This window comes from Cygnus atratus, chromosome 27 (genome assembly GCF_013377495.2).
Source record: "Cygnus atratus isolate AKBS03 ecotype Queensland, Australia chromosome 27, CAtr_DNAZoo_HiC_assembly, whole genome shotgun sequence".
NCBI classification, from domain to species: Eukaryota; Metazoa; Chordata; class Aves; order Anseriformes; family Anatidae; genus Cygnus; species Cygnus atratus.
In genome coordinates, this window is record NC_066388.1 from 4,879,954 (window position 1) to 4,906,193 (window position 26,240).

The 26,240-nt window shown below is 58.3% G+C and overlaps 1 protein-coding gene and 1 long non-coding RNA gene across 3 annotated transcripts; one reads left to right on the forward strand and one right to left on the reverse strand.

Moving 5' to 3' along the window:
• Positions 1-326: 326 nt before the first annotated feature.
• On the reverse strand, positions 327-22,341 carry LOC118259365 (hexokinase-2). 2 transcript variants are annotated; one of them, XM_035568830.2, is made up of 18 exons: positions 22,172-22,341; positions 15,102-15,264; positions 11,118-11,266; positions 10,671-10,790; positions 9,542-9,637; positions 9,337-9,436; positions 8,894-9,077; positions 8,087-8,242; positions 7,705-7,938; positions 7,261-7,565; positions 6,602-6,750; positions 6,158-6,277; positions 5,950-6,045; positions 5,393-5,492; positions 5,009-5,192; positions 4,674-4,829; positions 4,103-4,336; positions 327-3,710 (listed from the first exon to the last, which is right to left on the reverse strand). In XM_035568830.2, exons 1-18 carry the CDS (start codon positions 22,232-22,234, stop codon positions 3,566-3,568), a joined length of 2,754 nt encoding a protein of 917 aa, XP_035424723.1. In that variant the 5' UTR covers positions 22,235-22,341; the 3' UTR covers positions 327-3,565. The 2 variants fall into 2 exon arrangements, with proteins under 2 accessions (XP_035424723.1, XP_050571686.1); XM_050715729.1 differs by lacking the exons at positions 5,009-5,192; positions 5,393-5,492; positions 5,950-6,045; ... (3 more) ...; positions 7,705-7,938; positions 8,087-8,242 and having other exon boundaries at positions 22,172-22,327.
• LOC118259367 (uncharacterized) lies at positions 18,958-25,627 on the forward strand. Its single transcript, XR_004782017.1, has 2 exons — positions 18,958-19,399; positions 24,909-25,627. It is a non-coding gene; the product is annotated as an uncharacterized LOC118259367 (long non-coding RNA).
• Positions 25,628-26,240: the final 613 nt, after the last annotated feature.

Sequence of the window (26,240 nt, forward strand, 5' to 3'; positions counted from 1 at the left end):
CTGGTTGCACCCACTGCCCTGCCCGCTCGGCGGGTGGTGAGATGGGGCAAGAGCTCGCACAGACATGCGTTGATTTCTTTTCCCAGACATTGATGACTCCATCCCTTGATCTACAGGTCTCCGGGTCCCACCTCCACTCTCCTGGCTGTGTTGGGACTGTCAGGGTGAAGAAATCCCTCCCTGCCCAAGCGCTGTCTTTTGTCCCAAGGGATGAGGTCAGGGCTTGGTGATGGGGCTGGTGGTGCAGGTGCCCTTCCCAAGGGGTTGCTACAGAGTGGCAGGAACACAGAAATCCAAACACAGCACAACTTAGCCCAGAAAATGGGTGTTGTTTTTTTTTTTCCTCTTTTTTATTTGTCACTGACTAGGAGCAGCAATTGTGGCAAAGGGGAGCTGAGAAGTACAACACCACACTCACGAAAACGGTATGAAAAGTACAAAAATAAGGAAGCCTATATATAATATCATTGCAGTCAATTACTAAAAATAAATATTGTAAACACGAAATAACATCAGGTGAATCTACAGTCACTCGTTTCTGCTAGCAGCCGGACAGTCTTTGGCTTTATTCAACTCCCCCTGCCCTGCATGGAGCCAACGTCTGCATTAAGATGCATTTTCTTTGTTTCAGGTTTGAAAGACAACAGCCTGAGAGGGATGTCACTGGGTGATTAATTTGATTCTCTCCTGCTCCAAGCTCCCTTGTGACCAGGAGTCACCCCTTCAGTGCCCACTACTCTGCCAGAGCAAGAGAAGCGATGTGCTAAGAGGATTACTCCTCTATCAGGAGAGGAGAGTGTGGTGAGGTGGGGCACCGAGGTTCCCTGTTCCAGTGTATTTGGTCGCTGTTTTACCACGGCACCCGTTGCACAGGGACACGTGGATTTGGGGTATTTCACACCCATTCCTGTGCACCCAGACATTGTCACCCTCCTTTCTCTGGCCGACAGCCTGGGCACATCCTGATTGCCTGGGGGGAGGCAACGTGGCCCCGAGCCACCCCAGGACAACCCCCTCTGGTTTGCCCCCTGCCAGCTGCTTCCAGGCCAGAGCTCTGCACCTCGGGAACTTTCAGGTCCTCCTTACAGCTCAGGTGACAGGAGATGATACGCGGCCTTTGGCCCCGAGAAAGGAAGAGGCAAATTGCAAGGTTTGATAGTCTGTTGCTTATAAAAAAAGCAGTAACAATAAAACCCTGTCCAAAGTACCCCAAGAACGATCCCTGGGGAGGAAAGGGTGGCATCCTGCCATGGGAGATGCCATTCTGTGCAGCCAGAGGAGGTGCCAGCAGGAAGGAGTACAAGGAAAATGCATCTGAATGGGGCCAACCAAGCAAAACAAAACAAAAGCCATCCTACATCCACAGAGCAGCGCGTCTCGCCGGAGGAGAGATGGGCTGGTCAGCCTGTCCGCCTCCGTACATAGATTTGATCTTCCCTTCATGTCAATAATTACAGTTTCAGCTTCCCTTCTTCATTTTAAACACATTCATTTTGGTGTGAGCTTACAATCAGACCACACAGCGAATGACCAACATAGCCTGAATCGGCCACAAACGCAGGGATGCCTGTGGTCCCCATCCTCCCCACCCTGTCCCCAAAACGACACTTGCAGAAAATGTAACCCAGACTGATGAAGCTGCTACGTGTCGCAAAAGGGGCACAGCCGGTTAAGTCCCTAGGAGGTTAAAAACACCGCTGCTGTGGTACCCTTCTGCATGATGGAGCAGGTTAAAAACCTTTCTGTTCCAAGTTTTCAGCAGGTAAGACGTCAGTCTTCTCAGGAAATAATCACACACAACTGCTTGGTATCCGATTAGAGGATTTCTATAGCATCTTTAAAAAATTTATTTAATATCTTCTAAAACTTCCACTAAACTTCGTTTCTTAAATCACTTCTATACACAGTCAGATTCCGTTATAATTGTCTTGAGGTTCATAAAAAAAATAAGCATTTAAAATGCCCAAAGAGCAATTTTGCTTTAGAATTGTGCTACTGAACTTGACCCCCAACATAGAAGAGATACTTTTGGTAATAAGGTGACCCCAAGCAGTATAAAAATATACATAAAAATACCCCAAAACCTCTGTCCTCCAAACTGAAGGTCTGTTCATGGGAATTATTATTATTATCATTATTATTTTTGTATATCACTGGATTTCGTTACCTTCCACTAAATATTTACAGAAACACACGTGCCCCTGCTCATTCCCTTCACCCCCAGGCACTCCTGCTGGTGAAATCGGGGGCTGCTCTGCACCATGGTGCACACAGCCTTGGGAAGGGGCTGGGGTGACAGCCCCGGGTGGCATTGGGGTGACACTGATCAGTGGCATCGGGGTGGCACCACATCGATCAGGCCCTGGGTGCTGGCAGGGGATGAGGCTGCCGTGAGCTGGGGGTGACAGCAGGGACACCCTGCGAGGCTGGGGCCAGCTCCTTCGTCCCCTGCCTGCAGCACGGCCCTGGCTTTCTGGCGTCCCTTTCACTCCGGGGACAAAGGATTCCTGAAGTTCTCGCACAACCACCCTCTGAATTTGGGTCTTTTTCTCCAGTCTACCCCAAGGAAATTTTAAATTAAAAAGAAAAAAAAGAAAGGAAAGAAGTACTCCGTACCGTTCTTAAATGACATTAACATGACATGGAAGCTAAGCAACACACCCCCTGAGGCCAGGTACATGAAAAGATGTACAATCTCTCGAGATGTGGGCGCGTGGCGTGCCAACGCAGGCACCCCCTGATGGCTAGAAAGACGTGGAACTACTCTATGGACAAAGCGAGCCAAGACTCACCGCTCTGGCTGAGGACACAAATCCGGGATGCTTCTGCACGCCTTCTTTGCACGCGCGCGTGCGGCGGGGCCGCGTGCTAGTTGTGGGCAGGGGGCACACAGCCACACTCTAGTAGGGTGCGGGTGGGAGGTGGGGGCGTGGGGCTTGCCCCCTGCCTCCCCCGGGGTTATCCGGCTCCACCGGAACCGCCACAGGTCTGCCAGGTCGGGCTCCGCTTGCTGCTCCATGCGGAGACACACGGCGCCTCTCGGTGCGGTTTCGCAACCCATACTCGAAGACTTGCCATGACTTTCATGGAAATAACACAGCCATGATCAGGGTAAAAGACTAACGGAGGCCTTTAGCCCAATCTGAAAGAGGTTTGCTTTCTACAGCACGGACACACGATATAGATAAATAGGTACTGGTTACTGTAAAGTGACGATGCAGCGTTGGCATTACTCTAATGTTTCTGCCATTAGGGAACACGTGAGCGGTCAGGAGGCGTGGGGAGGAGTGCTGGTGCTCAGCGTCGGCTGGGATGGGTTCACAGCTGAAGACACTTTTAGCTTTACTCGACACACGGTTTTTACAGCTTGTGACCAAATGCCCCAGACAACGTTTTGTACAAAGCGTCTCCAGTCCTGCCCGCGGCATCCCAAGGGACCGAGTAAAGCTAAGAGTCTGCTTGCAAGGGGAGGCCACGTGTGGGTGTGGGTGTGTGTACGGAGGGAGGGAATGGGGAAGGAAATTGGTTTTGTTGAAACCAAGCTCTTCGGCAAACCTCCCTCCTCCTACCGCTGGCCGGCCTCCCGGATGCGGCAAGCCACCGCCGTGATGAGCGCTGCGCCCTTGCCGCTGCCGTCCTCTGACTGCAGGAAGGTCACCTCGCACTTGGGAGACAGCTGCTTCACTGTCTCATGCATGACGGTGGAGAAGCTGCGGGGAAGGACAAGGACAAGGAGCTCGTGAGGCCTGCGGGAGGACGATGCGCCATGGCCGCCCTGCGTGCCTGCCCTGCGTGGCCGCCAGTGGCCATTGCTGCGGGGGCTGAGGAGAAAGGCGGGCAGGGGAAGAAAGGGTGGCTGAGGGCATGTGTTAAATCCACGCTGGCATTGCACGCCCAGAGCCAAACCTGACCCCACCTGTGACCCCCCCAGGCCAAGAATCCCCTCACCAGCCTCACCAGAGGAGGTTTTAGCAGACCCCTACCCATGGTTGGGTTCAACCCAGACCTGGCTCCCCAGCCGTTAGGAAGCAGCCTCCCAGGCCAAGCCCCTGCTTCCCTCCCCAGCCCAAATCTCCTCGGATGACCCCCTTGAGTTACTCACTGTGGGTGCAGCTTGTAGAGCGTGCCGTCCACGCCGACCGTCACCTTGAGGAAGTCCAAGCCACGGTTCTCCCGGATCTTGTCCACCACGGCTGCCATGCCGGCCCCGCAGAGCTGGGCGGCGCGCCGGGCCACCACCGTGCACACCTCCTTCACAATGATGCTGTCATCGCACGTGCTCTCCAGGCCCAGGTGCTGGAGGATGGAGCGCACTTGCAGCAGGGCCAGGCAGTCGCTGGGGAGGACATGAAGTTTGGGCAGCGTTAGGAGATGGGGGCAGCTTGGATACATGGCTTTCCCTTCCTCATCCTCCTCCTGCACAGCCCAGGTGCTCCTGGCTCAGACAGCACCAACCGAAGGGGCTTCACAGGCAGAGGATGGAGGAGTCCGTGTTGACACCCGCAAATGCAGTTTCCCTGTTCCAACACCAGCACTGCCTGGACTTGACCCCATTATTTGAACTGTATTGCGCCCTGGTGCTGAGCTGAGCGCTTGGGGCTTCTCCCACAAGACCTGGGAACGCTTCCCCCAAGCTCCAACCTGCAGCAGCGAGGCCAGGATCGGGTGCTCACCTTTCTATCTGGGACAGGAACTTAGTCTCAAAGATCCCTCTGGTCTTCAGCCTCTCGGAGATCCGTCCGCGGAAGAGCAGCCCTCGCTTGGTGAAGTCCATCAGGATGTTCCGTACGATCTCCCCCAGGTACATCCCGCTGATCATCTTCTCAAACCTGGCACAGAGAAGGCAGAGCTGAACCTTGGGGCACGAAGGATCCGGATGGATTCACCAAGAGGCAGATGGGGTAACCCAGAGCTATTCCCGGACACCTCATCTCCACCTTCCGACACCTTGCCATAGGGACACCGGAGGCAAAGGGACACTCGTCACAGCCCCCAAACCCCCACGCACCTTTGTTTCCCAGGGTTGAGAGACAGCTCATCCACGGCCAAGTCAAACTCTGTCCGTATGTCATCCAGACACCCGCTGTCGCCGAAGGCGCCCCACTCCATGTTGATGCACATCCTGCCCTCGTCGCCTTCCACCAGCTCCACGTTCCTCATCTCCTCCATGTAGCAGGCATTGCTGCCCGTGCCTGCAGGGAGAAGAGCATTTGTCACCGGGGCAGATGGTGAAAAGCAGGGTGTGCAGGCAAGGCAAAAGCCTTCAGACATCCTTTTCAGTGAGATCCCTTTTCAACGAGATCCCAAAAGAGGAGGCGCTGGGAGCAGGCGGCGGTTCCTGACCAGGGTCAGGGTGATCGGAGGAACCCCGTAAGAAAGCTGCAGCTCTCACCGACTATCAGCCCCACTTCACAGTACGGATCTTCATAGCCACACGTCATCATGGTGCCGACCGTGTCATTTACCACCGCCACCACATCCAGGTCGAACTCCTAGAGGGAAGCGGTTGCACATCTTACCGCTGGGGGACACAGCTAGCTGTGCTGCTCCCAGGGTCGGGAAGGGACCTGTGGGCTTCCTACGGCCCCACGCTTCTGCCAGTGGGTGCTTGGGGCTCAGGACAGCTCCAGAAAGATGCAAACAGAGAGGAAGTGGCATGCTGCGACAGCCCTACCAGAAAGAGACCTTGGACCAGGAGCCTTGGGCAGTCTGCATGGAGGCAGCAGTGTCCCCTCAGCTCATGGGGATGTCTGCTCCTTCCTGGCCAGGAGCTGGCTCCTAGCTCCAGGGCCTGAAAATCCAACCTCTAGCAATGACTAAGGGTGGTTGTTAAGACTCAGACACTCATTAGCTGTGCTCAGCCCATTAATTTGCAGCCCAATTAAAGACGCCAGAGAGAGTCGGGATGTGGGAGTGAGAAGCTGGCTTCTCAGCGGCACGGCCGCTCACCTCTCTCCTGTGGATCGCCTCCTTCAGCAGGCTCACCACATCCTCTCCCTCGCAGCCGGTCGCTTTGAAGCCTTTTGTCCACTTGAGGAGAATCCCCTGTGGTGGAAGAAAAACAGGGTAAATGGGGAGGGAGGAGGGCACCCCCTGCCCACCAGCTTGTGGTGGGCACCCTTAGGTCTCTGCCTGTGGATGGGTGGGTTGGGTGTACCTCATCCAGGCTGGTCTGCTTGCAAGGGAAGGAGAAGGTGAACCCCAGTGGGAGCGAAACGCCCTTCATTCCCATGTATTCCAGGAAGTCAGAGATGCAGTGGACGATGTGGTCGAAGAGCTGGGTGCGCAAAGATAGAGGAAGCAGTTAAAACCACAGTGAGGAACACCAGCCTGCTCAACAGACCCGAAACAGCAACCTGTGGATGCCACGGGGACACTTCCCTCCTCAGGGTGTCCCCAGAGCCCATCTGGCTCCTTCTAGAAACACTCCCCATCCCTGAGTACTGCCCAAAGTGGTTTGCAGAGCCCAGAGTGTGACTCGAGACATCTCTCACTGCTTGTGTACTCCCAGAGCCTGTGGTTGGCTGGCATTGGGCATCTGAGCTGCTGCTGCTGCCACCCCAGCTGCTGCCATCCTCCGCCTTCAGCAGCCTGTCCTCACCTCCTCGCCCGTCCCCTGCATGATCTCCAGCGGGATGGAGTAGATCTTGTTGTGCATCTCCACGCCGCGCCTCATCCCGTTCCGCACGCGCACCAGCAGCACACGGAAGTTTGTGCCTCCCAGGTCCAGGGCGAGGAAATCGCCTTTTTCTGAAAACCAGAAGAGATCATCAGGAGAGAGGCCCCAACAGAGAGCACCGTGGACATGGCCCAGAGGCTGATCCCAATCTGCCTTCATCCTGGGAGGCCCAGAAACTGAGACCTGGATGGGAATGGGTTGGGAATGGGATAGGAATGAGCTGCAGGTGGAAAGCAGGAAGGCGCTGGAGAAGTTTCTCCAGACCTCAGGAGACTCCTTGCCAAGGGGCAGGTGCACACCCAAGCCACAGACAGACCTGGGAGCACAACCCCAGACAACAGCGGTGAGAAACGTGCAGCAGTGCGAGCACACCCAGAGCACAGCTTTTTGTCGGGTGCAGGCTGGCCTGGAGGCTCTTCCCAGTATTGTACTGGAGGCTCAAGACCTTGGTGCCACTCACACGGTAAGGAGGGAAGGACAAAGGTTCCAGCCTCTCCTGGGTGGTTTGGATATTCGAGCCAAGATGCTCCTTGCCCTACCCAGGGCACGAGCAGGTCGGGCTGATCCACAGGGTGTCTCACCTGTCCCATCTGGAGTCGAGCACACGTAGGTGGGCAGCATCTTCACCGTGGCCTTGGCGTGCGTCTCCTTGCCCAGCCCCTTCTCCATCTCCACCCTCATCCTCTGCTTCACCTCCAGGAGCTGCTCGTGGCTCAGTTTGAGCGCCTCCAAGATCTTCTGCCTTGCCTTGTGCTGGGCGGCCAGCCTGTAGGCCACGGCTGTCACCATGGCTGCCCCCTTGCCGCTGCCGTCTTCTGACCTCACGAAGCGGATCTCGCAGTCGGGCAGCAACTTCCGCACCGTCTTATGGAGGCGCCGGGCAAAGCTGTGGAGGAGGAGGAAGAAGATGACTCAAGTGAGCCACCACAGGTCGCATCAACCTCTGGGATGGCAAACGACGAGGATTTGGGATCCAAACGGATCTGGGTCCCCACTGGCCTCTCGCCTACGCTTCGAGGACTTACTGGGGATGCTTCTTGTAGACGGAGCCATCCACACCGACCGTGGAACGCAGCCGGTCCACCCCCTTGTTCTCCTTGATGCGCCGCAGCACGGCGGCCAGGGTGGCCCCGCACAGGTTGGCTGAGCGGGTGGAGACGATCTGGCAGATGCGGTGGGTGGCCAGGCAGTCCTCGTGGGATGGCTCCAGGCCCAGCTTGGTGAGGATCTCGTGGGCTTTCTGCAGCCCTTCTTTCTCCCTGGACAGACAAAACAGAAGGGATTCATGCCTAGAAACCCAACTTTCGCCACCTGAGGTGTCCCAGTTGGCCCAATGGGTCCGATTTCTCCCAGCGTAGATGTCAGGAGGTGGGCTGGGACCCTAAAAAACATCCAGACCCTACTTACTTCTCGATAGCGGAGACGTATCTGGTCTCGAAGTGGCCGGTAGTGCGCAGGTCTGATGTGAGCTTCCCCCTGAACAACAGCCCCTCCTTGGCCATCTTGACCAGGATGAGCCGGACCAGCTCTCCCATGTACATGCCGCTGATCATCTTCTCAAACCTGCCGAAGGGGTGAGCACAAGATGTGTTTGTTCGGTTACTGGAGGTAGCCACCAGTGGTGTAGGCATGCAAAAATCGGCTGGTGCCCCAAAAAGAGGGTAGACTCTGAGCTATTCAAGGCAGTGGTGTGCCTGTGCCCCTGCAAGAACCAAGGGCAGGCTGGCCTTACACCCTCGGCTGTGACACCGCAGCCTTCCAGGCACAATCTGGGTGGTCTTTTTCCGTATTTTATCCCATCACCAAGAAATTAAAGGCACGTTGATGGGCATCCTCCTGTGAGGAGGGCTTAAGGCTACCTGAGGGGCAGAGTTTCCCCTTAATCCCACCACTGCTGCCAGCTGGGCTGCTACCCAGGGAAGTCTGTAGGACTTGGCTGTGAACATTAGGTGGTGGTGTTCGCTTTTTGATTATTCCATTGGCAGGGGGAAGGAAACAAATCAGCACATCTGAGCGGAAGGCTGACGAGGGAAGCAGGCGTTAGGGGGCTCACAGCCCAAATCTCAGACCCCTCCCCTGCTTGTGCTGCTGAAGCTGGCAGGGTGGACGACGTGACCCACTTAACTGGGATGACCGCATCCGTCCCCCAGTGCCAGCACGATGGGAGGACAAAGCAACGCGGAGCAAAGCCCACGGAGCCAGGAACCTGCTTACAGCTGCTTGCCGGGGTTGAGTGAGCCCATGTCGATCTCGTGGTCGAACTCCGTCCTGATGTCGTTGAGCACACCGTCGTCGCCGAAGGCGCCCCACTCCATGTTGATGCACATCCTGCCCTCGTCCCCCTCCACCAGGTCGATGTGCCTCATCTCCTCCATGTAGCAGGCGTTGGTGCCAGTACCTGAACCAAGCGTGGTGACTCGGTCACGTGGAGGTGACAAAGGGTGCTGGGTTCCCCTTATTCTCCATAATTAGCACCATATAAAACACTAAAATGTCTCCTTGGTTCACATAGAAGAAGAAACAGGCAGTGCTGTTTGCTTTTAAGGTCACTATCGCCTTTCTCGCTCCCCAAAAGACCCCGAAACCCGCAAGGAATAGGATCCCTTTGGGAGCTGCTCAGGATGAACCCGAATTCTCCCCTGCTCAGCCCTGCTCACCAACAATGAGTCCAACTTCGCAGTTGTGGTCGTCGTAGCCACAGGTCATCATGGTGCCCACGGTGTCGTTCACCACGGCCACGATGTCTATGTCAAAGTCCTGAAATGGAGAAGAGGAGGCTGAGCGCCATCGAACCCGATCACAGCACCTCTGCAAACCCCATGCACCCCATCCCATCCCCACAGGACCTGCGTGGCTCCTTACCCCTCGCTTCTTGATGGCCTTGCGCAGCAGGGACACCACGTCCTTCCCCTCCACGCTGCTGCACTTGAACCCCTTCGTCCAGGTGACGAGGATGCTCTGCGGAGGGACAGCAATAACCAGAGCTCAGTGGGACCTACGCGCCTCATGGTCCCCAGATCACCAGACCCAGTGCCCAGATGGACAGACGGACAGCGCTGCAGGCAGAGTTCCCTCCCTGTTATCTCCTGCAAGCCATTGCATCAGCAACAGTTTCCGCATCCCGGTTTATGGCCACGGGCCCGTGAGTCACTTGCTCCCTCCTGCCGGGAATGTGACCTTGGCGGCTGGGTTCATGAAGCCCTGGAGCAGAACCAGCCCCGACGCACACAGCGGATTCATGGATCCGTGTGCTATGGAATGTATCTTGCTGCCCCACCGGCAGAGGCACCGGGACTGTCCCCATTTGGGGATGGCAGAGCTGTCACTGTCACCCAGAAAAAAGGTGGGGGCATAGACGCAATTTGCAATCTCCGACAGCAAATTTTCAACCCAATTGCTGGGGGTGTTTTGGCAAGAGGCAGGCAAACAGCCGCCCGCCTTACGGACAGGCAAACCGAGGCATGGAGTGCAACGAACTGGGTGCGACCGCGGGGCCAATGCTTCCTCCCTCAGCAATTTATCCCTTTTACAGCCCTCACTGCCCCTGCGAGGGAAGCAGACATCCTTCCTCATTGCCACCACCACATCCCCGGTGCAGAAGTTGTGCCCTGCTGCCCGGGCAGCGTGGAGCTGCCCAGACCCAACCCCTGACTGTGGCGAGCGAGGAAAAAACAGCCCCCGGGAGCAGGAGACGGCGGCATGTGATGAGCAGAGCAGAGCCACGTGCCTCGGGGCTCGCAGCGAGGTCGAGGGTGCGGATGTGATGCTCGGCACGTCCGTGCTGTGCAGCGCTCGGGGCTGCTGCTGCTTCGCCGAGTGCCGGCTGCGCAGGGGGACGGCTGCTGTGGCAAGCTCAGCATCACCCCCCCCGAGCCCTGCGCATCCCAAAGCGCTAAGGTTTAGCGGTGGGGATGATCTCAAAGGGGTTTTTTCAACCTAAATGGTTCCGATTCGGTGCAGAATGAAATGCGGAGCAGATCCCGTCACCCACCTCATCCAGCTTGGTCTGGTGACACGGGAAAGAGAAGGTGAAGCCAAGGGGCAGCTTCTTGTCCTTGATTTTCAGCTTCTCCATGAAGTTGGCCAGGCACTCGGCGATGTGGTCAAAGAGCTGAAAGGTTGAAGATGTGCATGAGAGCAGTGGTCGTGTCCTGCGTGCCGGAGGGGCTGGTGTCACCCTCTGTCCCCCACAGCATGCCCGCACGGTCCCGACCTGGCGTCAGGGATCTGGAGCTCCAGGCAAAGAGAGGCAGGAGCTGGCCGGAGCAGGGAGAGGCCACAATGGGAGCAGCCCCAGCCCCAGGAGACATCTCGGTGGCTTGGAGCAACCCGGCTCCTTCCAAAGGACGGAGCCACCATGCGCAGGGTGCCTTTCCCTTCTGGGGGGCTCCCCAGGAGATAGGGGACGGGGCGTAAAGGAGGGGAGGCTGCCACCCACCTGCCCCCCGCTGCCTCGCATGAGGTCCTCGTGGATTTCGTAGATCTGGCTCTCCATCTCCACTTTCTGCAGGCCGTTGTCGGACACCTTCACCCGCAGCACGCGGAAGTTGGTGCCGCCGAGGTCCAGCGCCAAGAAGTCGCCGTCCTCTGCGAGGAGAGAGCCAGGAGTTAACGGGCCTGGGCCCCTTCGGCAGCATCCCGGAGCACGATGCCCAAGCTGGAGCTGCAGGGCTGGCCGGGGGGAATCCTGCCCCCTCCCCAGATGTGGGGCAAGGTCTGGAGCCCCAGGACGAGGTGGGACGTATCCTGATCCTTTATCTAGGGGAGCGCTGGTCGTGGTGGAAGCAGGACTGGGGGCTCTGCAGGAGGAACCCTAAGCAGCCCCATCCAGGCAAGTCGATGCCCAAAACACCACCCAAAAACGATTCAATTGCTGGGGAAGATGCAAAAGCAGTGCCATAAGGGAGGTGGCACCAGACTGTCCCCGACCCTTTGGTGCAGGGATCCCGGAAGAGCTCCCACGTCCTCAGCCCCAGCAACCAAAGCCCTGCTCCGAGGCTGGAACACGCCGCGCTCTCCTTCCTTGAGCTTGGCTAAAACTTTGCTATGGGGGGGGGGGGGGGACTGCTCAGGGCTGTCCCACAGCTGGCTGCCCCACACTTGATTTTTTTTTTCCATTTTGATTTTTTTTTTCCATTTTACCAAGCACTACAGCAACTCGCTGACGGATTTAGGATAAACTGAGACCTGGGGCGCAGGAAAAGCGCCCAGCTGGCTGTTTCAAAACCCTAGTGGTGTGGGGAGAGGGCTGGGGGAAAGCCCTCCATCAGCACTGTTTGGTTTCTGCACACATTTAAATATGCTGTGCTGGCTCCCCTGGGCAGATTACAGTGCCCAGGGGCCGCATTGTGCCCGACCCTGCTTTTACAAAGGGGCTGCGGATGGAACAAAAAGCGTGGTTTATTGGTATTCCAGGGGGAGCGGGCGGCCGGCACCGCTCGGCCCCGGCCAGGCACCGCAGGCAGTGACAGACCCCAAGGGTGGCCTGGAAGTGGTTTCACGGGGCCTTTTTAACCAGGGGTCTCCCACGAAGTGGTCCTCCCTCCGCAGGAAGGGGGGATCGGTGGCGAACAGAAATAGGACGGCAGTCCTGAGGTGGCGGTGTCGGGCAGCTTTGGTGCGATGGATGAAGGAACAGGGAGGCTTGGGGGGCTCGGGGCTGCTGGACTGCAAGGTGGGGTCCTGCCACCAGCCCTGCCCCAAGCCAAGTGCTCAGGCTGATTCTGGGGTGGTTTCATGCTCATTTACCAAGAACGGGGTCTGCAGGGGCTCCGCACGGCCCTTGCTTCATCCCTGGAGCAGCGCAAGCACCCCAGGAGAGCCGTCAGCTCAAAGCACCCTCAGATAAACCTCGGCATGGCTCGGGGCCGGGGCTGCAGGGGGGTCCCAGAGGTGCCCCAGGTCCTGCCCATGGTAGGGCCTCCCCCTTCCCTTCCCCATGGCCCCCTCGGATGGGTTTACACAGCAGGTTTCCTTTTTGCAGCACAGCATTAGGGCACTTCAGCCCCACAGACCCCTTTTTGTGGGGGGCAGCCCCACGCCTTGCTCTTTCCCTTCCCGGAGGCTTGGAGGCCGAAGAGCAAGGATGGGGCTGTCCCCTTGTCCTGCCCAGGTCCAACCTCCCGTGGGAGGCCCAAAGCAGCCTTTCCTCGACCCTACAAACAGCAGCCATCACCACAAAGCAACGACAGGATGTGCCCATGGACCCCCAGGAACAAAACACCAGCTGCAAGCCAGAGAGGTGTGAGCAGTGGTCAGCTTTGCAGGAGGAAAAAAAGGCAGGAAAAAATGAAAACCAGGGAATTTCTCTCCTGGAAAATTCCAGGATCTGGGCTAGATAATGGACTGAGTTTGCAAATGTCACAGCCACGTCCTCCCTCAGATTAGGGCCTGGTTAGGCGATAAGGTGCGGGCGGCGATGCCGAGCTCCCCGACCAAACAGGAAGGCAAACGCTGAGCTCCGATTCCAGGCACTGTTTGCTCTCAGCCCCGAAGACCAGCGTTTAATTCCTTTAAACACACCCGTGCTGCCTGGAAGGAAGTGCTCAGGCTGTTAACTAAGCGGGCAGGGCGCTCTGCCCTGCTTGGAAATGTTTTCTGGCCGGGCTGGGGCCAGGGAAAGCAAGCGCCTTGCCCAGGAGCCGTGGGGTTTGGAAGCCTTCCTGGACCTCGAGGGGTCAAACTGATGGTGTCCGAAGTCTCCTTCCATCGGCGTGGCCTGGGACCTGAAGTCCCTTTCGATAGGGGTGGCTGGGGATCCAAAACCGCCTTCCATCGGGGCAGCAGTAGCTCAGCACTGGGAGCACAGAGGGGCTGTAGATGCATCGGGCTGTGCCATACTATTTTTGCACCACCAGGGATGAACCAAGCGGCTTGTTTCGGGCACAACCATGTCCCGCGAGCAGCAGGAACAGCGTGTGGCTGAGCCCACCGTGCGCTGGAAGAGAGCAAGGAGGTGCCAAAGGCAAAGGAAAAACTCATTTTGGGGCTGTTTGCTGCCTTCAGGTGGTGTTGCCTGGGCACCGCCGTGCCCTCGCCCTGCGTCTCCCGAGGGCACGACCTTGTGTTTGTGTAAGCCCCTCTCATCCAGCCCCGTGGAGCGGGCATCAGCCGGCCTAATCCGACAGCAGAGACTGTGCGGGAGCATGGGGAGGCAGGAAGGGCAAGGACGCTTTGCAGGAGGACGGTGCAGAGCCCTGGGAGCCTCAAAAAATAATTTTTTTTTTTTTTAAAGGAAAACTGCATCCCTTCATGCAGCAACATGCCCCTTGTCACCCTAAACTGCCACCCAAGAGCGGTGGCGATGACACTGGCTTGCTCTGGGAGAGATATCCTGGTGGAAAATTGTTTTTTGGGGGGTTTTACGGTAAAGTTTTTGCTCGTGCAGCCAGCAGCAGCAGGCGCAGGCTCTCCCTGTGTCACCCTGCCTCTCCTCGGGGAGCACTGCCACACACGCCCCACTCGCTCCCGCGCCGCTCCCATCACCTTTGGCTGCTGTTGTTCACGTAGCCGGGGGCAGGATTGGGGCTATCCCTGTAATTAAGGCATTCTCAAATATTTAAAGAGATCTAAATCTCAATCCCGGGGCAGGCGGCCAGGTCCGGCTGTCGGCGGCGCCGGGGCGCGGGCGGGCACGGGGCCAGCTCCTGATGCTCCTTGTGGCTCCCCGGGGACCCGAGAGCAGCAACCTCCCCCCTGCACCTACACCCATCCATCTCCTATATATCAGGACCTGTGTCTGCAGGTCTGACCCACACCAGGATGGGGTTTTTCCAGCAGCTCCCTTTTTCCCTGCTTTTTCCACCGACGTTTTATAAGATCCCATTGAAGGCACCGGAGCTGAAGAACATCTCCAGCCACCGAGCCCAAGGAGGAGGTGCTGGCAGAAGAAGTTTGGTGCAGGATGAGCAAGTCAGAGCCCGAAACGGGAGCCGTGCCTGGCCAGGAACGTGCTCCATCTCCTGGCCGAGCGGGGTCTGGTCCCTGCCGGGAGGCCGGAGGCACATGGCAGCATGCAGAAAGGCGCATTGTGAGGCTCCAAGCCTCCCCAGCGCCTTCTCACACGGTCTCCACGGCGTTCAGGGCTTGCTGGCAGCACAGCCGCCTCCAGCGCTGATGAAATGCGATGAGCCGGACCCGTGACAGCCCTGTCCTGCCAGGATGGGCACGTGAGGGCTGAATCCCACCCCGACCCACGTCGCCACGAGCTGGGAGCCCCCTGGTCCCCGCACAGGGACCCGTTCTGTGCCAAGCACCCCCCGGCACAAGCAGGACCTCCCTTTGGGCAATGCCAGCCCCGTTCCTGCAGCACTGCGAGGACAAGTGTCCCCTGGCACGTGGTGGCACCTCCAGGGCCACCTCGCCGTGGACAGCCAGCCCTGCTCGGCACAGGGGGAGCCATTTCCCGGTGCCGTTCCTGTACCTGTGCCGTCCGGGGTGGACCTCACAAAGGAGGGCAGCATCTTCACCGAGGCGGTGGGGTTGGTGTCAGCTCCCAGCCCTTTCTCCATCTCCTTGCGGAAGCGCTCGGACACATCCTGGAGGGTCTCCTCGGAGAGCCGCATGTGGTAGAGGTACTTGTCCACCTGAAAGGTGCAGAGAGTGCAGGAGGTGAGCGGGACAGGGGGGACCTGGGCACAAACCCTATGGCCAGAGGAAGCACTGCCAGCAAGAGCGGGTTGCCCGTGCCAGGGGACAGCTGGGACCGTGCTGCTGCAGCAGCTTCTCTGCATGCAGATAATACTCGCCATGGCCCTGGCACATCTTCCTGAACACCTCGGGGTCACAAAATCGTGCCTCGTGCCCTTTGCTGCAGCACCACCAGATGGGGATGCGGGAGAGCCAAACCCCCAGCACCCTCCCAGCCCGTTCCCCCACAGCCCCAGTCACATTGCAGCAGCAGCAGGGGCCTGATTCTGCCCCTGAGTCAAGGCCTGGGGCCATGGAACAGAGGATGGCTGTGACTCAGCACCTCAACCCGCTCTGAGTAGGCTGCTGGTGGGGAATTCACCCCATTTATTTAATTTCCTTGCTATGCTGGTCGTTCGTTCCCTGCTGGGGAGCCCTTACAAAGGGTTATGGAGCTGGCTGCTGCTCAGTGCCCTACAGCAACACCCAGTGCCCGGCTGCCCCTACAAGTGGCAGCGAAGCACCTCGCTCTCCCCGTGGGAGGACAAAGGGAAAATCCTGACCCTGAGCCAGCTGCTGGTGCCGGGCACGCTCCTGTCCATGAGCTGGGCAGGGCCGGCAAGCGGAGAGGCGGACAGACAGACGGACCGCCAGCTCCCGAGCTGTGCCCCATCTCAATTAAGTTCACTTAACGTTAATTAAAGGGCAGCTGCAAGCCCTGCGAAGCCAAAGGAGAACCCCACCCAGCTGCTCACCTGTCTGCAGGCACGTACCATGGGGTCACCCCGAATACGGCGTGCCTTTTATTCCTCTTAATGGCGGAAATTGGCGTTTTGCGGGCACGTAACGAGCGCTGCCCTTGCTGCCCTGCTCCCCCGCCTGCCCGGGGCTCTGTCTTGGGGCTGCTCGGCATCCCCTCCCTCCAAAATTTCGGAGCCTGAACCCTGCTGAAGGGGCTTGGAGCGGTAGGTGGTGGGTCCAGCCTCCTCCTTGTGTCCTGGTTTTTGGCCAGGATGCAACCCAACGCCAGGAATGGGTGACCAGAGCCAGGGCAGATGTGAACCGGGAGCAGCCCACGAGGAAACGTGCCCTTCCCCACCCCCCGAGCCTGTTTGCCTGCCCCTCCTCATCCATCTGGGGAGCAGGAAGGCAAACGCCCGCTGCTTCCCCTCCCGTTTGCTTTCCCCCACCTGCTGCCCACTGAGCGGGGCTGGGGTTGTGGCTGCTCGCCTCCGCCCGCTGCCTCCTCCATGAAATTCCCTCTGGGACCGCCCCAGCGGCTGTGGGTCGATGGCACTGAGCCGGGCCGGGTGGCCCAAGCCCACGGGACCGCGTTCTGCTGGGCTGTGGGCGCCTTTCCCCAGCCACCGCCCCGCTCCTTCGGGCGCCTCGGGAGCACCTCACGCCGCCTGCGGCTCTGGAGAAGCTGGATCCAACCTTCCCCCTGCCTCGCCTTGCCTTCTGCAGCCTCAGGTGGCTTGGGGGCTCCTGGTAAAGATATGCTGAGTGGGGGAGACATGGTTTTGGGGCAAAATGTACTGAGAAAGCTCCTTTAGGTCAGCAGTGCAAGCACCATGCTACCAGTGCTTGTGGCATTGCTCCTGAAGGGCAGCACCACGGTGCAAATCTCTCTCCCATCCTTCCCTTGGACCTCGTGTGATGGGGTCTCATCCCTGTGGGGTCACAAAAAGCTGCCAGCACCCTCCTGTCCCCTTCATCCTTCCCACAGGAGCTGGGACCTCAGCATCCTCCGAGGGCAGCTCCCTGCCCCAGTGCAGGGCACAAGGTTGCGCCTCCCCTCCGCAGGACACGTTCCTCATGTCCTCCAGGAATAATCGGCGGCGCGAGACGCAGGGTGACCTTCCTCTAATCCCCGAAGCTCTTTAAACCCTGGATCATCTTCTCCTACAAACGTAGACCCCGTCCCACTTGGCGGCTGAGCCAGGTCAGGGAGGCCAGGGCAATGTGGGCGCTGCGGCACCTCCCTGGGTCCGGGCGCCCACGCGCAGCCGGTCCTGACCCAGGGCTGGGGAACACGACGGGACCCAGCCTCCAATAAATGGGGTCACTGGTCCCAGTATGCCTTCCCTGCTGGTACAAACTGGGAGATGGAGGACGGGATGGGCAGGAGGCTCTGCTGCCCTTCCTATGTGGTCCGAGGGAGAAGGAAAGCTCGAGCTGTGGGGGAAGGCCTGGATGGTTTGGGTGGTGCTGTAGGGGCAGCTCCATGAGCTGGCCAGACGATGATATTTTCTGACTTTTTTTTTCTCCTAATGCTCCAGATGTTCCCACCAGGGTGTCCCTAAGGGTTTGGAGCTGCAAACACACAACCAGGAACAACTTCCTTCCAGTTCAGGGAAAATTCCCCGGTGCTTGGACCCTGCCCGGGCGCGCGGGCAGCAGTGATTTGGGTTGAGACGCCCCAAAAAGAGAGAGGGAAAAAGGAAAAGGATGCTCTGTGACTTGTGGCGGCGGGGCTGACACTGCTCTAGGGTAGCAATAGCAGCGCGATTACGGCTTCCGGTGAGCGCCACCGCTTCCTGCAGCGCTGCAGGGACGGCCGGGGCCCTTCGTGCTCCTGCAGCGCCCACGTGGCCGCTGGCAGCCGTGCCCCCCGCTGGGAGGGCAGCCCTTGGAAGACTTAGTTTTTTTTTTTTTTTTCCCCAAAATAAAGCGCCACGGGGTCAGTCCCCTCCGGTTTCCAGCCGGATGCAGCCGTACCAGGAGGATTCGTGGGGGATGGTGTGATGCCACGAGGGGCTGGCAGCGTGCTGGGGTGGATTCTTTGCCTTTTTGGCAATGGAGAGTCAAATATTTGTTAGGATGGAAAACATGGCCCAGTTCGGAGATGGCTTCAATGCTTTGATGAATAGAGTTGGGCCAAGGGAGTGCTCCTAAAAACTACAAGTGCGCACCCCCAGCCCTCCCCTGGCCTCCTCCTGACCTTACCTTTTCCTGAAAGTAATGAATTCCCTTTTCCTGAAATTGACGAATTCCCTTTTCCTGAAATTAATGAATTCCTGCCCCAGTTTTGACACAACCACAGCCTTTCCCTTGGCAGACGCCGACCTTTCTCCAAACGCTGCCCGTCCCCGAGCCCCCCACCTCGGGGGACCGGGGGCTGACGCCGCACCCACCCCCTGACCCCAGTGGCACCCATGTCCCTCGCCCGCTCCCTGCCTGCCGAATTCAACCCCGCGTGACCCCCCCCGGCGCTGCCAAGCCCCCGATGACACAAGCCCCGAGTCATTTCCAGCCGCAGTGACTCAGAACCTTTCCTGCTCAGCCGGTTCCTCCCAGCCCTCGGCCAAATCCTGCCCTGCAGGAGGAGCAGGGCGCCCGTTCCTCAGCCCTCTGCATCACCAGGAGCCGGCGAACGGGGACCTGTCCTCATCCATCCCCCTCTGCCAACCCCACCCAGCTAAGGGCAGCCCCCCAAAAAAGCATTTGAACCCGAAAATGGCCCTGTTTCCAGCTCGACGCCCTGAAATTGGGCTGCTCCCACCGCCCTCCAGCCAGGGAAGAGCAGCAGGAGCTGGCCGTGGATCATCCACCCTGCACACACCCTCCTCCCTGCCAGCACCCCTCTCCCGTTTTAAACTATCCGAGCCCCCCCCCCCCTTCGGATGCTGCCCCCCCCAAAAAAGGGGGATGCGAAGGCTGGGAGCAGCATGACACAAAGGGGAAACTGAGTCACATCCCAAGGCAAATGGGAGGAGGCTCAGGACGGGGCTGCACTGCAGCACCCCGAAGGGCAACAGAGGCCAGGGTGACTGGGCAGGCTGTCTGTCTGTCTGTCCGTCTGTCTGTCTGTCCCGCCGCTGACCTTGCCGGGACGAGGAGAAGCCACAGGATGGCTTCCAGGAACCTGCAATCCCAGCGGGCCCCTCCCACAGCTGCAAAAAAAAGGGAGACGGGGCGAAAGGAGCGACATAAAATTAATTTACTATCGCAAAGGATAAAGGATGGAGCAAAACCCGCCACCAGCTGGGGCCAGAAAATGGAGTAAAATGAACCTGACCTCCGTTTTTCCCTTCTTTCTAAGGAAAAGTACTGGTGAGGAAGGAAAGCTGCCGGCCCGATTATTTCATGGTGAGTCACGAGCCGCCCGCTCCTGCTGTCACCTTGCTGGCACGGGGCTGAGGCCGGCACCAGGAAGCCCAGGGCCTGGCACATCCCCGGGGAACGCGGTCGGGCGGCGGCAACTTTCAACCCGGGGTGGCAAAGGACGCGGCCCAGACTCACTGGGGTTTGCACAACCCCTGGGAGGCGAGATGGGTTCGGGCCCCGACCCACTTCCCGGCCAGCTGGAGCAAAGCGGAGGAGTTCGGGGCCACCAAGCGGACCCCCAGGGAAAGCCAGGTCGAGGAAAAATGCAAAGAAAAGTCCGATTTTGGAGCGGTTTTGAAGGCCTTTGTCCCGCTGTGGAAACAAACCACAGCACTGGGAAAGGGCACTTCCTTCCCACATCCGAGGCTCTTTTCTGCCTGATTCGGAGCAAAAAAAGGCGCACGACCCAAGCACGCCCTGGGCAAGTGTCCTAAAATCTTTTCCCAAATACAGGCTTGAACTCTGGGATTAGGTTTAAGTTTGGCACTTACAAAAATCACAAAATCGCAGCTTTCCAAGAATTCCAGCCGCTACATTTCTCCATGCTGGGTACCTGCTCAGGAGGATTTGCAGGGCAGGGATTGATTATCTGCCCTCCCAGCACGGATGCCCCCATCCCCTGCAGGAGAGCCGTGCCGAGCTCCAAATTCGCAGGAATTTTTTTAAAAATCAACACCAGCTGCAGTTCTGGTTACTTTTTGGGGCCAAACATGGCCGTTTTGTCCCACACCTCCACCACCCGCTTTGTTTGGGCTCGGGAGCAGAGGGAATCGCGGCGGCTCCTGGGCACGCTGCGTAACGAAGCCGAAGGCGCTCCACAAACCCCCCCAGCCGCCCTCACTGGCTCCTGATAAGGAACCCGAGAGCTGACCCGAAGCCAGAAACGCAGCGCCGGGGCCACGCCGCTGGCCTATTTCTGCCACCGGGTTACACAACCCTCTCCCGTGGCTCGCGCGCTTGCACAACCCCACGACACTTGACACAGCCAGCGGAGGGAGAAGACGAGCCCGTCTTTCTTTACGGCTGGGAAGTTATTTCTATGCATGTTTTTTATTTTTTTTTCATCTTTTTTTTTTTTTTTTTTCCGCACCCTTCTTTGACTTCCTATTTCCCGCAGCCCGAGGGCCGCCGCCAGCGTGGCGGGTTTCGCCTCTCCCTGCCTGCTCCGCTTGCCACACGTCCTCTCCTCCTTCCGAGACGGGAGCAAGGAAGCTGGGGCTCCCCGCGGCCGGGCGCTTTCGCCGTTGCTTCATTTTCATTTCCCAAAAACCCCACCAACTTCCATGGGAACTGCAGCCCCAGCTCGGGACACGGCGGCCGAACCCCCCCGGCACCCCCAGCAGAAGAGCCCCGTACCCACAGCCCCAGCGGTGATTTTTTGCCCCAAATCTTTAATTTAACGAGAGCTGCTCGCAGCCTGCCCGCCCGCCCTGGCCAAACAAAGGATGGGCGCGGAGGCATCGCCGCTCGCGGTGCTCCGAGGTGCGGGCGCCGAACATGCCGGTGCCGAACGTGCCGTGCACCACCGGGACGCCTCCACTTGCATTCGCAGTCCAAGAGCACGCTCCGGTCCTTGGGGGGTCAGAAATTAAGGGTGGCTCCATTTCCACGTGGTTAATTAAGGGGGTTTAATTCCCCCGGCCATCTCCACGCCAGCCCCCCATGGGCTCCCCAGGCCCCCACGAGCCCCCTGGTGCCGGTGGTGCCGCGATCCCCGCAGGATGCTCGGGGGCCACATGTGCTACGGGGGCGGCCGGGCGAAAAAACCTGTGGGGAGTGGAGCGGGGGGACCCCCCCAACCCCTGCCCATGGGGGGACACATGGGGACACACGGGGGACACGTGGGGACACGCGGGGCCCGCCATGGCACGTCCCGCACGGCGACACCGCCACCCGCCCACCACGGGCCCACGGCCCCAGCGACACCACCCTCACCCTCAGCTCCTTTTTTTTTCTGGTTTCCCCTTTTTTTTCTTTGCTTCCCCTCCTTTTTCCCCCATTTTTTCTTTCTTTTTCACTTTTTGCCTTGCTTTTTATCTTTTCTTTCTTTTTAACTTTTTAAACTTTCCCCCCACTTTCTCCCCCCTTTAAATATACTTTTTCTTCCCCCTTTATATACATTTTTTCTTCCCCTTTTAATTTTTTTCTCCCCCTTTACATGCATTTTTTCTTTCTCCCTTTATATATATCTTTTCTCTCTTCGCTCCTTATATATATTTTTCTTTCTGCCCCCTTTATATATATTTTCTCCTCCCCCTTCATATATATATTTTTTCTCCCCCTTATATTTTTTCTTCTCCCCTTATACATATTTTTTCCCCCTTTATATAATTTTTTTCCCCCTTTTGTACTTTTTTCTTCTCCCTTTTCATATATATATATATTTTTCTTCTCCCTTTATATATTTTTTTCTTCCCCCTTTTAAAATATTTTTTCTTCCTAGTTTATATATATTTTTCTCCCCCCTTTTCATATATATATTTTTTCTTCTCCCTTTATACATCTATCTATTTTTCTTCCTACTTTTTAAATATATTTTTTTCTTCCTACTTTTCACATTTTTTTTTCTTCCCCCTTCACACGTATATTTTTCCCTCCCCCCGTACACATGTATTTCCTTTCCCCCCTTTACGCACCCATCCCTTGCTCCCCCTTTCACACTTCCATCTATTTCCCCCCCCCCCCGCCCCGCTTCACGCGCACACGCTAAATTTTCCAACTCTCCCCCTCTCCCCCCGGCCCCCCCCGGCCCACCTTCTGCGCCTGGTCATGGCTGAGCTCGGTGAAGAAGTAGGCGAGGAGATGGGACGCGATCATCGCGGCGCGGCGCGGAGCGGAGCGGAGCGGAGCGGAGGCGGCCCCCAGCAGCGCGCGCCGCGGTGCCCGCGCGCGCCCCGCCGCCTCATTGAGGATTCCCCCGGCCCCCCGCCCCCCCCACCCCGTGACGCGGCCCCCGCGGCGCCTCCCCATTGGCCGAGCCGCGAGGGTGTGTGGCGGCGCGCGCCGGGGGCCCGCCCGCCGCGGGGGGGAGCCCGAGGGAGGGGGGGCGGGAGGGGGTTGTGGGGGGGAGAGAGGGGGCGGGGGGGGGGGTTATGGGGTGGGGGGGCATGGGGGGGGCTTATAGGGGGAGATGTATATTGGGGGGTATAGGGGGGATGTATATGGGGTGGGGGTGTATGGGGTGGGGGGGGTATAGGGGAAGATGTATATGGGGTGGGGGTGTTTGGGGTAGGGGGCTTATAGGGGGAAATGTATATGGGGTGGGGGTGTATGGGGTGGGCGCGTATAGGGGGAGCTTTATATGGAGTGGGAGTGTATGGGGTGAGGAATTACGGGGTGGGGGTGTATGGGGGAGAGATGGGTATGGGTTGTGGAATTATGGGGTGAGGAATTATGGGGTGAGGGTTATGGGGGGGTGTATATGGGGTGGGGGTGTATGGGGTGGGGGCGTATAGGGTTGGGAATAATGGGGAGGGGTATGGGTGGGAGATGTATATAGGGTGGGGGTGTATAGGGTGTGGAACTATGGGGTGGGGGTGTATATGGGGTGGGGGAGTAGAGGGGGAGATGTATAGGGGGTGGGGGTGTATGGGGTGGGGTGTATGGGTTTGGGGGATGTATATGGAATGGGGGGATATCTATGGGGTGGGGGATTATGGGGTGGGGGAGTATTGGGTGGGGGCATATGGGGGAGATGTATATGGGTTGGGAGAATGTATATAGGGTAGGGGTGTATGGAGTGGGGTTGTATGGGGTGGGGGAATGTGTATGGGGTGGGGAATTATGGGGTGGGAGTGTATGGGGTGGGGAGAGTATGGGGGGGAGATGTACATGGGGTGGGGAATTTATGGATGGACGTGGGGGTGTAAATGGAGTAGGGGTGTATGGGGTGGGGGAGTATGGGCTAGGGGATGTATATAGGGTGGGGGGTGTATGGGGGGATGTGTATATCAGGGGGGGGTGCATGGGATGGGGTTGAATGGTGTGGGGGAGATGTACATGGGGTAGGGTTGTATGGGGTGGGGGGTTTATGGGGTGGGGGCTTTATGGGGGGAGTGGGGAGATGTATGGAGTGGGGGGATGTATTGGGGGGATGTATAAGGGGCGAGGGTGTGAATGTGTGTGGGGGCAAATGGAATGGGGGATGAACGAAGTGGGGGATGTATATGGAGTGGGGGGGCAGGGGGGGATGAATGAGGTGGGATTATTGGGGGATGTTTATGGTTAGGGGGGCGTATATGGGGTGGGGAGATGAATGGAATGGGGGCTGAAGGGGGAGTGAATGGGGTGGGGACTGTATGGGGTGGGGTGAGTGGGGTGGGGGTGAATGGAGTGTGAGGGGGAGTGTATGTGGGGTCTGTATGGGACTGGGGGGTGTATAGGGGGTGTAGGGGGATGTATATGGGGTAGGGAGTGTATACGGGGTAGGGGGGACTAATGGGGTGGGGACTGCATGGGATAGGGCTTGAATAGGATTGGGGGCACTAATGGGTTGGGGAGCGAATGCAGTGCTCGGGGGGGTGCAGGAGGTGGTTGGGGGGCACCAGCCCGTCCACGGGTGGGCGACCCCATCCTTCTTCCCCCGGTGCCTCGTCCCGTGGGGCTTCCTGCTGGCCCCGAGGACGTGCAGGGCCCTGAGGACACGCGGGGACCTGAGGCCGTGTCGCAAGGAGCCCTACGAGGGCCGGGGCACGTCTGGCACCGCCAGGCCCTGGGGCAGCTTGCGGGGCTGGGGGCAGGCGTTACCCAACCCCCCCCGAGCTCTCCCCGCTCCCAGCTCTGCCCAGCTCCATCCCTTGGCGGCTTTGCCTCGTGGGATTTCTTTCCGAGCGGTCATTTACATTGTTTTATTATTTTTTTTTTCGGGGGAATTGAAACTGCATTTCAAAGGAAAGGGAGGGGGAGCAGCAACCCGGAGAGGCCGCGAGGAACAAATCCGCGCCCGACACCTTTTATTTTTCTGGGCACTCCGGCCCTTCCCGACCTTTCCCACCAAGCGAGAGCCAATGCGGGGCAGGTTTCAGCTCCGGCTGCCCCGTGGCAGGGGATGATTCCTTTTAATCTTTCCGGCGTGACTCCATTTCGCTTCCCCCTCTCATCCAGCTTTCCGCTAAAGACCCAAACTCTCTGCAGTTAAGCCAAAACGAAAGCATCGCCGAGCCTAAAAATAGCGAGGCACATCTGTCTGCTTTTTTTTTTTTTCCACGTGTTTTACGAAGGAAGAGGCTCTACGTGCAAAATCAGGAGCCCGGCCACCATCTGCCCTGCCCCAAAACTCCCCCAAATTTGCCTTCCCTAATCCCAACCTCCCCAAAACCGGCCGCGAGGGCAGCACGGGAATTTCTTTGCGCATGAAGCAGGAGCCGGTCTCTGCCCCGCGCCCGTCTCCAAATAGTTTTCTGTTAAAGGGAGTTTGTAAAGTGAATATTCCACCGTGGTTCACGATTCCTTTCACACCACAGAACTCAAAATCCCAATCTCCATCCTTTAGAGCCGGCCGTCCCAGCCCTGTGCAGACTGGCAGGAATCTGGCAGCGTTTCAGCGCCGCGCTCCTGGGCGATTCCCCTAATGCCATTCCTAAAATGACAGCGGTGAAGGCAGCGTGCTCGCTCCGAAGGAGGGCAGGATCCCGGCAAAGGAGGCTGCGCTGAATCAGCTCTTTGCCCACGGCGGGTCACGGCGACGGCACCGGTGCCACTTTATCCTGGGGAAACTGAGGCACGGATGGGGACGGCCGCAGGGAGCCCGGGTGGCATGTGGTGGCCACGGATAATCTGGGAGCCGGCACTAATCCTGCCCCATGATTCACCCGCATAGTTTCCACCATCTCGTTCACCGTGCACGCCACGCGTCCTGTCCCAAAAGGAAACCCCGGCCGGGGGAATGCCAACGGAGACCATTTGTTCACCTCGGAAAGCTTCAGCTCGCCGGCACCCAACCCAACTCTCCCGGGGCTGGAAATAGAAAACCAGTCTGATAGCTCGGCTTTCTGGGCAGCCCACACCAAGCCCTGGCCGTGCCAGTGGAAATCCATCCATCTGTCCTGCCGATGCTCATATCCAAATTCCCACCTGCTGGCACCGAAAAGCTCTGGCTGTGGGTGGTCCCCAAGGGGGCTGGGGCTGCTCGTGGACGGTGCTGTGCAGCCAAACGGGGCTGAGCTCTTTGTTTTGGGGTGGCACGGTAAATTGGAGGAGATTTTGCCGCCACCCTCGAGCTTTCGCACGTGTTTTGCCTTGCTCTGGTTCTTTTCTGTCTCTGCCACCTTTGGGTGTAAGCCTGGGAAGGTTTCTACAGGGGGCTGCTACAGGGGATGGGGAGCAGGGGCTGCTATAAGGGACGGGGAGCTGAGGCTGTCTCAGCACCAGAAAACGCAATTTGCCCAACAAGGGAAAGCTGCTGCTGCTCCCGGATGCAATGGGGAGAGAAGAGATCAGAGCTGCTGCCTCCGGGCATCGCAGTCCCCAAAGCCTCAGGAAGGTCCCCAAAAGCTGGAGGCGGTTTGGGAAGGATGCTGGACCCATAAGCATGATTTTCTGGTGCCCCTCTGAAACTGGCGTGGCCGAATTCACAGAGAAATCGAGCAGCCCCTCACCCCAGAGGAATCCTGGCTCTGCTCCTGAGGTTGGAGAAGGGTGCGGCCCCGATCCTGGCACCTCCTGCAGGTCAAAAGTCCCGGCAGGGCCACGGGGCTGTGAGTCACGCCGCCCCCAGACGAATGGCCCTGGTGCCCGGCACTTTCCCAACCAAACCTGGTTTTGTCACCAAACCTGGCCTGTGCCGTGCTGGGGACCTGGCGCCTCCCAGGGGAGCATCCCTTCG

Excerpts from the sequence above, each read along its gene's own strand:
- LOC118259365 (XM_035568830.2), bottom strand. The coding sequence starts at position 22,234 with ATGATCGCGTCCCATCTCCTCGCCTACTTCTTCACCGAGCTCAGCCAT. Across the intron at positions 15,265-22,171 it reads GCCATGACCAGGCGCAGAAG|GTGGACAAGTACCTCTACCA; the intron begins GTGGGCCGGGGG and ends TGCACCTTTCAG. Across the intron at positions 5,493-5,949 it reads AGGCGATCCACAGGAGAGAG|GAGTTCGACCTGGATGTGGT; the intron begins GTGAGCGGCCGT and ends GCTTCCCTCTAG.